At 33.3% G+C, this 12826-nt stretch overlaps 1 protein-coding gene across 1 annotated transcript; it reads left to right on the top strand.

Annotated features, from left to right (window-relative positions):
* The first annotated feature begins 7601 nt into the window (after window positions 1-7601).
* Window positions 7602-9858, top strand: LOC128245611 (keratin-associated protein 6-2-like). Its single transcript, XM_052963816.1, has 4 exons — window positions 7602-7699; window positions 8408-8650; window positions 9114-9232; window positions 9755-9858. The coding sequence occupies exons 1-3, from the start codon at window positions 7633-7635 to the stop codon at window positions 9215-9217; spliced, it is 414 nt and encodes a 137-aa protein (XP_052819776.1). The 5' UTR covers window positions 7602-7632; the 3' UTR covers window positions 9218-9232; window positions 9755-9858.
* Window positions 9859-12826: the final 2968 nt, after the last annotated feature.

Here is a 12826-nt window from a genome sequence, read left to right as displayed (position 1 = left end):
ATCAAATATGCAAAAGTCATTAAATGCCTGAATAACAAGAAAAACTCCGTCGATGGACGGTGGCGCTTAAAAACAAGACCACTCAAAAAGTAAGAGAGGGTAGGGAGCACGAAAGAAGATAATGCCACCGAAAGAGTAAGAGAAGGGGTGGAGCGTGGAAAAAGACATGGCTTCTCTAAGAGTAAGAGAAGGGATGGAGCGCGGGAAAATACATGGCCACTCAAAGATTAAGAGAAGGAAGGGAGTGCGGAAAAAGACAATGCCACTCAAAGAGTACGAGAGGGTGGAACGCCGATGTGGGTTGGGGGCAGACACGTCCGCTCAAAGAGTAGGAGAAGGGAGGAAAATATACGTTCGCTCAAAGAGAATGAGATGGGAGGGAAGATACTCATACGCTCAAAGAGTACGTGAAATAATGAGATTTGAAGCATGGTGACCCAATATTATGTTGGTTAAATATAGAAAAGTGAGAAAATGTAAAAATTATAACGAAACAAATATTAGAAACTAGACTTTTTGGTTTGATAGATTGCAAAATACGTTGATTTCAGTTACAAAGAGAATACAAATTAAAAATACAATAGCTTTATTAGTCCAGCTTATATATTGGCATTTGTACGCAATAATAATATTTCAAATAATACCAAAACCATATGTGGACACCAGCTTCAACACTTATACATTAGCCACTGACGGAAAGCAATAAAAAGCTTTTTTGTACATGAAAAAGGAAAGACTCGCTGATAACTAATCAACAGTATTAAAAATTCACATAATTGAACTTATTGCGTCTACACTAATATTTTTTATAATAAATGCTAATGCTAATTTTAAATGAATCGACAATCCCTTTTTCTAAATGAAATGTAAAATGACAAAAAAAAACGTTTAGTTTTATCCATTATTTTTGGTAAGTATGTATTTAACAAATAATAGTCACGTTTTTGTCAAGATTTTACGATTATTAATGACCGCAAATTATGCATAAGTAAGACATATTTGAATAACTTAGAATTTATGAATTTAAAAATGACTTTTTCAGAACAATCTTTGAAACTTTGAAACATTATTTAAAAAATATTCAAAGTCCTGCATGCAATAAAAGACTACACAAGGAATAAGGAGATCAAATCAACAATAAATGAACAATGGAAAACGGCTAACTCTCACTTACTTAATGCTACAAAAAGTTATGAATGAAATACTAATGAAAATTTCTTTAAAGTGACACTCTTATTCAAAATCAATACATTCACATGTAAAACAAACATAACTTTTTACTGATGAACCTTTAACTGCCTAAATAATAGTAATAATACTATAAAATAATGCATTTATGGAAAATATTAACTGCTGATAACAAGATTTTAACCGTGTATTTAATAGCAGAAAGCGCAAAAATGTTAAATGATTGGCGAATGCTTAAAATTTACTGTGGTCTACTTTAGACTCATAAGGTAAATATACCTTATTTTATGCGTAATCCTTTCAAATTCAACATAGTATCCTTTATAAGAACCATTGTTTTCGACATTAAATCATATTTTTTTTTGTAATATTAAAACAATATTATTAATTGCGGTATCTTATTTGGGAGTAAGAGTGCATCTTTAAATACTTTAGCTTTCGGTCAATTTGTAACAATATATAATTATGTAGTTTTTAACAGTAATCACAAAGCGATAAAGGCATAGAACAAGACAAAGAAAAGGTTTTAAACTTCACTATTAGCATCATGTACATGTGTTATTTAAGTAGAAAATACAAAACAAATGTTCAGGGAAATGTTCCAAAATAAGTTTACAAAAGTACTAGGAAGATTTCCATCATGGTTTAGTATAAAACTATTAAGTACCATTATTGCAAGAGATTGGGTTATCTTAACATGGTAAATAATTTGACAGTGTTATTTTAAATGTATGATTTATTTACTGCTGTAATGGAAAACTTCATATACATCAAATTACATGTACAGTAAATTTGTAACGGTACATTTGTATAATGAACTTATTCACAGTAATCACCAAAAAGAAAAGAAAAGAAAAGGAACACGACATAAAACCAGTTGTGATTCATTATGACAATACTTATGCGAAAAAATACAGAAACAAGCTCAGTAGCAAAAAGATAAACCCGGTTTAATGGCACTGGGTAAACGCCAAAGACATAGAACATAAAATCACAAACAAGAAACATGGAAGAACAGCACAAAACTCCACAAGCAGCACAGTGCATACATACTATATATAAAACACTAGGTATGTTTATCAAGGATTGTTAGGTACCGCCTTGGAACGGTCAGTAAAATATTGATTTACTGGGGGTTTAAACCAGTTTACGTGCACAAACCTCACTCTTATCTTATCTCACTCTTATCTAACGAAAACACCCAGGTTAAGATTTATATCATTAGCAGCATCATTGAATTGTTTCATTATTATTTTGCCAAAGAAATACTAAGATTTTGAAGTTGATATTTATCGTTGATTCAAATATAATAGGAATATAACCTGAAACCAACGACTCTATTTCAACTATTTGAAGGTTTTGTTGCCCTTGTTCTTAGTTATGCTTCGGAAATATGGGTTATAGCAATTCTAATGAAATTGAAAGATTTCATTTAACGTTTTGTAAACGTTTGTTAAATATGAGAAACATACACATGCAGCAAGTGTTGGTTGGTGTGTATGGTGAGCTTTGCAGATGTACATATATTTGTTAGAATTATACAATATTGTCTAATAGTTGTAGAAAGGAAAGTGATAATATCATGATACGCAGGGATATAGGTATGCATATCAGACTGTGTAATTGGTACGAACTACTGGGTATCAAATGTTAAAAAGCTTTTACGCGAGTATGGCTTTAAACATTATGTTTATGTTTAAACTTTTGGCTACTGAGCTTGTTTCTGTAGTTTGTTATATAAATGGATATGTATTTGATAATACCAGTGTACCAAATGAAATTCACTTTTTGTGAAAGTTAAAAAATAGTATAATTTAATGTTAAAGGCAAGAGTTGAATCGTTCTTATAAAGGTCCAGTCTTGTTTTAAAACATTTTTTGGTTATGATCATTATTTAGACACATGAACTTATAGCTTAAGCCTATTCTTCTGTAGACTAAGGCTTTTCTGTTTACCCCTTACGAATCAAAACGGATAAATATAACCGTAATCGTATACGTCATAATGAGATAAATTGTTTATGCTGTAAAAGAAGAGATATAGAGGCTTAATAAAAAAGAATACATAAAACGTCTTAATCATATTCGTCCATTTGTACTTAGAGTTATTGAACTGCTAAATACAATAACGAGACAAGAAATCATAAAACTATCTTTATTTGTCAAAGAAGCGTTATATATAAGACGAACAATTCTAAATATTGAATTATGATAATGATTGATTGTTTTGTTTGTTCATCCTCACCAAATTTGAGTGTGTTCATAAATGTGCATTTTAATTGCATTATCATTGTAATACCTGTGTTTCACCATGTGTTTAATTATTATAGATATGTGGTTAATAAGATGATGTACTTTGAACAGAACAAGACTGAATAAATTGTCTGTTCTGTTCTGTGCGATAGTTTTCATGGGTTGTATGATCACCTTTACTTTTTTTAATTGGTTTAATATTGACTTCCGTCAATTGTTTAGAAAGTAACCACTCTTAAGAATTGCATTAAAAAGTTTATTAAACATAAACAGGAAGCATAATGTGTATAGCGGAGGTGATGAGGTCCTTAAGGATAATATTATAATCATCACCAGATACTTTATTATGTATTGTTTAATGGTTTAACTGCTTTAATTATTTCCTGTTTACTGAAAAGTTCAAAATTAAGTTAGAAACTTTCAAATTTGTGACGGCATTAGTTGCCTTAAAATTTATAGAAACTAATGTATATTATGACCTCTTGTGAGAACTCAAGTTAGCTGTCTATTCAGAAAGACAATAAGTATAGTTGAAACAGGAGCTGTCGCTCAGAGCGCTCGACTATACACCGCTTTGTCTTAAATCCAATAACGCTGTACTATGTGCCTCTCCAAGCAATAACAAATCACAAATTAAACAGTAAACAAAACACGCCGCAATGCGACAAAATCAGGTTTTCAATGATTGGCTAAAGAACTACAGTCTTCGTTCTGAGATTCACTTTTAACTGTTGTTTATTTCTATTTTTATTAACAGTGACCCTGACCTTGTCCCTTTGGGCCCCATATGTAGTCCCATAAAAGGTGATCATAAACTCGTCATATATACCAAGTTCGGTTGAAATATGTCAACCCTAAATAACTCTATTTAGCAACCGTTTTCTATTTTCAGTAACAGTGACCTTGACCATAAGGGCCCAAAACGCAATCCAATGAAAGGTCTCCATATCTTCCTATCTTCCTATATACTTATATTCCTAAGTTTGGTCACAATATATCAGCCCTAACTAAAATGATTCAGTACTAAACATTTTTCTTTTTTCAAAAATAATGACCTTGACCCTGACTCTCGGACCACCAAACACATCCCCATGAAAGGTCTTTATAAACGCTTCCTATATAATAAGTGTGGATGCAATATGTTAACCCTAACTAAATTTATTTAGTTCCAACCACTTTTTAAAGTTTAGCAACAGAAACATTAACTTTGACCCTACGGTTCCAATAGGCAATCCCATGAAAGGTATGCATAAACTCTTTTCATATACCAATTTTAAACACCATTTGTCAAACATAACTAAAATTATGCTATACCATAGGTGAGTTTGACGCCGCCATCATGCCGGCTCGCCCCAACAACGGCGTACATCATTGTAATAAATAGGTTTAACGTTGGCTATATCCAAATAAATATGCCTGTCAAAAGCAAGAACAAAGGTTAATCAATGTCCATTATTTGTATTTAGGGTTAATATGGAGTTATGTAACCTAATGTGTTATTGACGTAAACAATTTTGTGAAGTAGTCAGTTTATTTAATGAAAGGTATAAAGTAATTAGTGAAAATCCCAACTTGCCCTTAAACTTTAACCAGACACAGTGTGCCCTAAGACATTAACCGAGGTTCCTAAGTCAAACAGGGGCCATAATTTGTATTTAGGATGAAATTGTGTTATGTAATCTAATTATAGGATGGTCGTCAATAAGTGTGTGAAGTATTAAGTCAATTGAATGAAGGGAATTGAAGTTAATGGTAAAAATCCTAGCCTGCCCTAAAACTTTAACCTGACGCAATGTGCCCTAAAACTTTAAACTAGATTTCTTAGTCAATCAGGTGCCAACAAGGATAATATTTATGGAGTTATGTAACCTCATTGTTTGATGGTCCTGAACTCTTTGCAATATTAAGTGAATTAAATGAAGAGTATTTGAGTTATAAGTGAAAAAGCGAACTTGTTCTAAAACTTCAACTGAATGCCAACACCGCCACCGGGGCAAGTAGTAAAGCCTACTTATTTTTCGAATAGTCGAGCTTAAATCACCATACCAGCTTCGTCTAAATGGAAGCTGTTTCGAAAAGCTGCTTTTCGGTTGAAATCAATCAATATGACCAATTTTAAATTTATTCTGTGCAATACAAATGTCCGGATGACATCAATAAAACGACATTTGCATCATTTAATATGTAAATTGTTAAAACTTGAACTTTACACTAACATTAGTTTTAAAGTCACATTCTTGCTGATGGATAACTTCTCTGGCTTTTGGATGTGCAAGGTGTAATAAAGACGCAATAAGTTAAAAAAGAGGGGAGACATAGAGTAATAGAGTAAGGGTACAGTTACATATCGAGCATACTTATGTAGCATTCTCATACTTTTCGGCAGGGCCGGAGGTAAGTTCGACTTATTCGCGAGTCTCCTGTATTTAATCCAAAAAAGTACCACATAAGACACTAGCAGAAACCTTGCTTTTCATTCCGACTTTTCATGTGTCCTACGGGCTTTTAAAAATTACTGGCAGGGGTGGACCCAGTATCCTCCACAGATAGGATTTTATTCTTATAAGTAACAATTTCTAGACCAAAATGGTGCATTTTGGGCGTATCTTATTTCTGTTTTCTCTTAAATCAAAATAAGCCGTACTCTTGGATTTTTTTTCCGGCCCACACCCGCCACCCTAGGATCCGCTTGGGACACGTACAATATAAGACAAATATTTGCAACATTTTCCTCGAGAAAGCCCTCATCAGTCGTATATTATTTTTCTTCTTTTTTTAGAAATAGAATATGATTTAATCAAATATAATCGCTGTTTTATTTTAACTATTATAACCGAACAACGGAGCTCTTTTTAAATGCGGTTGAACCATTTGCAAATGTCAGGGACTCGTTAGACATGGAAAATAATGCACGTTTCAATGATAAAACATCATCAAAAATTGAAATCACAACTCAATTTCAACATATCTAAATAAAGATGAATGATATTATTTTAAGGGTCTTTTGAAATTTTAGTCGACGAATTGCATTAACAGATAAAGAAAATGTATGTACGACCATAACAATTACAATGTCATTAGCACGCAGATTGATGAAAACATAAGACCAGTTCAATGGGTTGATAAACTACTCAGCATACACATTAGGCATACGATCATTTTAATGACTCTAATTCATTTTGTTCACAAAAATTAAAAACTTGCATGTTACTTTGATGTATTGGATAATTGTATATATTCATCCTTCTTGTCCCTATCAATCATATATACAAAATTAAACCATATCACAACCGCTAATTCAGTGTGGCACAATCTATTTTCCGCTCATATTCAGCTTTTCGTCTTCTACTATGCCAAGCGTAAAATATGAAAGCATAAAATATGAAAGCAAATATGAACGGTTGGTAATCATAATATTTTTACGACTTTTCAAATAGTATGATAATAATAATTAAGCAAAGGTTAGACTGCTATACCTATCATTGTAAATATTGCAAGATGGTCTGCACTATCAGTTTTTTTACCCTGACCCTTCAAATTACTAACATTTCTTCATGGTGAAAATATACCAAGTGTCGGGGCAAAAGTTCGAACATAGGCGAAAATACTAATAAAGCGTATTTAGTAAACTTAAACTTTAAAAGTTATTGTACATTTTTAACAACAAAAAAAATCTTGATTTTAACTATCTTTAAAACAAACATCGAAAATAAATATAAAGATTAATTTTCCTCGATTCTTTTGTATTTCCCATACACTACAATGGAGAGTTTTTGTGATATATAGGCCGGACACTTTTCTGGCTTTTCTTACTGAAAATCCTGTTGATCGATTTGGTTTTCAAATGTTCCCGAATATTCACACATCCTCAAATGGATGAGAAAGAACATCATATAATCGCGTTAACGACATACTTAGTAATTATATAGATACTTAAAATGCTAATTAATTGGTTAAATTGTCGTAAAACATTGCGCAATAAAACAAAATATTATTTGTCATAAACAATAAATTACTCTAGATTGGTTGGAAGTCAGCAGTATTACACTAAAAGCATAAATGTCTTAAGTGCAACGTTACTGCAATATTACATAGCGTTTTCTCGCTTTCACCTCTTTTGGTGTGCAGGTATATAAAGTGTGCAGATGCTCGAAGAATGTCAGTTTGGAGGAGCAACTCATAGCGCTCAAACATGAAGACTACCGCCGTGATTCTCGCTGTTCTAGTTTTTGCAGCCGTCGTTATCCAGGACATTGATGGTGAGAGACATTTACTCTTCTTTTTTTGACACTTAAAGTGAAATACATTTTACTGGTTGATTTTGATGCTTTTTCAATGTTTGATCTAAATAATATTTTATTTTTCTCTTTTTCAAGACTTTATTTTTCATATTCATCGCTCTTGTTATTATACAGTGCGGTAAAGCTACTCTAGTATGTTTACTTACTAAAACATCTTTTTTGTGTTTATTTTTGTACATATCCTTTTGAAAATAAAAAAGCTTTTGCATATTTGATTCTTAGTCCATTTCATAGCGATAAAAGACATTAGCAATAGTTATTCTAATGTTAAGAAATTTCGACCGCGGACATAAAAAACACCAGACAGACCACCAAAATATATTAAACGTTAATGAAATTCTTGGTCTTCTGATTTGCTTGTATATTGTCGCTATTCGGAGTTCCACCAAGGAATGGTCAAAAAGCACTTTGATAAATTGAAAAGTACTTTAGGGATAAATTAAGTTTTTATTATCACGACGCAGCGTTAGTCAAATGCTTTTAAACCATGTGTTCGCTGCTTTCTTTTCTCTGGCGTCTTTTTTGAATAACGTTTTAAACAATATGAAGCAAATGATTGACTGACATAATCGGCCTCGTAGCATAAATAATGGCATGGCGAAGTTCTCAAAACTGTTTGTCGGTGAGGAATTTCATTTCTAAAGACGGAGTTTGTTCCTTCTTCAGCCCGGCGCCGATGTCGCTGTAGCAAATGGTGCAACAAGAAATTCGAGTATCCCCTTGGCCGATGTGGCAAATGGGGCGGTGTTGTGTGCTGTAGGCGCTGGTGGGGTGGATATGGAGGCGGATACGGAGGCGGATATGGTGGCGGCTATGGAGGCGGCATGGGCTGGGGCGGATACGGAGGTGGATATGGAGGATATGGGGGTGGATACGGAGGTGGATATGGAGGTGGTTGGGGTGGATACGGTAAGAAACATGACTTTAAACATCAAACTAAACGCCGAATGTTTTGAAAGAATTATGTTATCTTAACCTAAACACATGTATATATCAATTAAGACCATTGACCGATGGTTTCTTAGTTGAAAAATAAGTAGACCCAAACGCTTTGCGAACCCTTATCACAGTCTTTATCGTTTTCAAAATACAAGAATTTATAATCGACAACGTTAACCTTATAGAAACGCTGTAGAAAAATATATAATTCACTGTTACCATCTCTATAGTATAATAAAGAAAAGAAACCAATCATTGTTAAACTAGCTGACCGGTTTTTTGATGTGACCATATTGAAATAATGTCCTCTTCGTAACTTACTGTACTGTACGTTTGTACTTTTGCTGCCAACATCAATATTTCAATAGAATTAAGCAACCTTCTGGTACGTGAACGAATCTTTCTTAATTGAAATGTTACCGTTTTCTTGCAGGATGGGGAAAGAGGGGCGGTTATGGAGGTTACGGTGGAGGTTACGGTTATGGTGGCGGTTATGGTGGTTATGGCGGTGGCTATGGATGGGGCAAGAAATATTGAACCATCTCGGCATAAGTAAGTATATGATAACATAAAGGTATTATCTCTTTTCCTTAAAGTCTAGGTTTGTAGGGTACACGTTATTTATGTAGGTAAATTGGTTGTTGGTTTCAATTGCTTTGGTTATGTGAACCTTTTTCTAAATGTAAGTACGTATGTCATCGACTGCGTAATATAAGATTTCCTAAATATCTGCAGGTGGTTTGTGAACGAAACTCAGGCGAGTTGTAAAAGTTAGAGTTAGGGAGGCTAAGTTTATGAAGATGTTAATAAACATAAACGCCTCAAAGTGGTAAACCTTTATCAACATATATTTTGAAAATTTCAATTTTTTATTACAAGATCTTCAGAAAATACAACTTTTGTATATATGAACAAAGATTTCGAATACTGATATGTACACGCGCTGTTTCATTGGTTGTGCTGAAGTCATATTTTAATTTAATGACAATGTTTCTTAATTCACTTGAGTTTTTTTTCTGTGATTATTCCTGCATATAGTTTGACGTAAACTGATATTCATTACATCTATTCCAGACTGCAATTTCGGACCTTTTACTGGAACGTTTTACCGGACAGAGAATCTTTGCTCAATTTACTTTTCTGTTATCTCAGTAAAAATAAACATATCTAAACTCGCATATTTATATATTGTTTTCATTCTCAATATATTGTTCGAGAAAACTTCTAGGGATAAACAGTATAAACTCGTTTTGTTTATGACGCTATGCAGCAATCCCTACGTTGCCTAATCAGTCATTATGGGACGTGTTCTTCGTACCGGGGAACCTCTTGACCAAGATGAACACGTTTTGAATTCCCGTGAGGACCCTTTATCAAAAAATGAACGTTTGTATTAGGGGCGTTTTGACATTGGAAATGTTGACCTCCTACTTAGCATAACACTGTGATTTAGCGAGTGACTGTATTATCTGCTGAAATGTCTGATATGTACAATATTACCAGCAATTAAAAGGATTATTACATAATACCGATACAAACGATCAAGTTATAACGGTGTGTATTTTTGGTTTTATTGTCTCTACCAATATTAACAGCCCCACAATCTCAGACATGCTCCGAGATAGACCTCGTGAAAATTAGTAGGGATATTCGATAATTTGACACAATATTACACATACAACTAACAAAAGGAAACACATCTTAAACAACACAATAGAAAACCTATCACAAAGTGGCAAACATAGTTCACTAAAATAGCACACTAGTTAACATTATATCACACGCATAATTATAATTAAATACGTGTGTCACCCTGTGTTATCACAAGTTTGTTGTACATTCGAGAAGACAATTAGTATCATTGAAAACATCACCAAATCATCTTCGTTCAAAATTGAAGCTGTTTCAAAACATAAATGGCAGCACATTTTCGGTTGTAATCAATTCTAATCTGATCAAGTTTAACTGTTGTCCCTGCATACAAATGTCCAGATGACAATAATAAATACGGCACTTGTATCTTATGATGGTTGATCCACAATTGCTTACTACATGAACTTAACGTTGAAATTAGTTTTTAGATCAAAGATATAGCATATTCTTGCTGATTTATAAGTTGTATGGCTTTAGGATAGAAAACGGCAACAAAGATATAACGTGTTTACAATAAATCAAAATAGGGAGAGACAAAGAGTACGGTCTGATATCCATCGTATCATATGTTGCACTCTCATACCTAACGGCGGGCCGGAGTTAGTTAGAGTTAGTTCGACTTACCCTATGTTACCCTGTGTCATTAAACGGGGTTTATGTTTCCTCAAGTAATGCATACGTTGATAAGATTTGCAATTTACTTTTTTACTTTACTCGGAATTGTCTGACCGTTCCAAGACGGTACCTAACAATCCTTGATAAACATACCTAGTTTATATATATATATACATATATTTTTATGTTCAATGCCATTGGCGTTTACCCAGCGCCATTTAACCGGGTTTATGTGTAAACGTTTTGCTACTGAGCTTGTTTCTTTAGTTTTTCGCATACATATTAATTGCGATGCACCTGTATATAAGTCACAGAAAAACCTTCGAAAACCTTCTTGCGACACCCCTACCTTTCAAATCGAATTTTTGAGCATCGGATGCTCAAAGGTAAGGTTCCATGTGTTGTTTTGTCGTAACCTGTTGACCTACGCCCCACCTTCATAGCTAAAATATATTAAAGGGTTGACAGAGTGATAGGGGTACTTCCTTTTACCAATTTATAGTCCTAAATGCTGCAGTTTGTGCGGAATTTATAATTTGAATTTCTCCCTTGAAATAAAAAGTAAATTTGGACAATTATAGGATCCGCTAGTGACTCGTGGGAACATAAACGGTAAACAGGTTTATTTCATGAAACGCCTATTTGTATGCATTATATTCAACAACATGGTATTAAAACCTGCAACATTCATCAGATTAAAAGTGACTGAAGTAGTTATATATGTACATTAATTAAAATCATAATTGATCAAAGCAAACGATATAAAATTTAAACAATTCTAAGACGCTAAATAGAATTTAACATCAGATATTTCTTAATCGAGCCTGTCTTAAAACATGTCATAACATTGTGTAAAATAGTGAGTTTTGAGATTTTTCTTGAACACATTTATAGAAACTGACTGCTTAATATACATACAATTTTCTATCATTAAACCGTGTTCTCTTATTAAATGGTACATCAAATCGGATACCAGGGTCACTAGCTGACCTAAATCCTGTCTACGACTAACACTCTCAGACAATAACTCAGTCAAATAAGCAGGAACACGACCAGTACCACAGTTGTACTCTCAATATCTTGAAATTGATTCTAGCCTTTATTGGCACGTATTACTTACGGTATATTAGTGTTAAAGGGACTAGACACAAGTAAAGACTTGTCAACATATGAAACCAATAATACAACACTTTAGATGAGACTCTGTCTCACCTAAATTTACTTGTTTAAGAATATCGCAAAATGGTTTCCAAGTTTATAGTTTGTATATTTAGCACGTGAAAGTCACGTGTTTAGTACAGATACATATAGCGACGCTATTCTAAAATTAAACATTTTATTCCGTTGTGGACATTGGAAAAATGCGCCAAAACTTTGTTGTAAGCGATGTGATACACCAGAAAGCAAATTTCAATGCTTTGTACATAGTTGTATGAATTGAAAATTTCTTTTCGTCCTGCAATTGTATCAACTGGTGTATAATCCCTTTAATGTTGGATGTTTTGTGGTGCTTATTGTCCCTCGCTTAATATGAATGTTTGCTTCATTACTTTTGCGAAATGTCCTTTTAAGATGTTGTTTACCTTCGCATATGATGTTCCTTCTTTATTTCTTTCAGAAATAAAATGTTTGAATTGAATCTATTCGCTGATTTATTCTACTCGTTTATCCGAAAGCGGAGCACTAGGTTTTGTGTGAATTATGGAAAAAAATTGTGAAATTTGAGATATTGATACATTTGTTGAGGCTATATAAGGAAAAAAATCGTGTTTCCGTACCTGATTCAATTAAGTGTCTGCTATTTGTTGTTTGGTGTTTGTTCATACAAGTTACAATTTCATCAAATAAAATAGCGAATGATATATTTTCACGTGTCAA

This window comes from Mya arenaria, chromosome 9 (genome assembly GCF_026914265.1).
Source record: "Mya arenaria isolate MELC-2E11 chromosome 9, ASM2691426v1".
Classification (NCBI taxonomy): Eukaryota; Metazoa; Mollusca; class Bivalvia; order Myida; family Myidae; genus Mya; species Mya arenaria.
Note: the sequence above shows the minus strand (reverse complement) of the source record. Positions and strands in the feature narration are given on the sequence as shown.

Excerpts from the sequence above, each read along its gene's own strand:
- LOC128245611 (XM_052963816.1), top strand. The coding sequence starts at position 7,633 with ATGAAGACTACCGCCGTGATTCTCGCTGTTCTAGTTTTTGCAGCCGTC. Across the intron at positions 7,700-8,407 it reads CGTTATCCAGGACATTGATG|CCCGGCGCCGATGTCGCTGT; the intron begins GTGAGAGACATT and ends TTCCTTCTTCAG. Across the intron at positions 8,651-9,113 it reads AGGTGGTTGGGGTGGATACG|GATGGGGAAAGAGGGGCGGT; the intron begins GTAAGAAACATG and ends GTTTTCTTGCAG.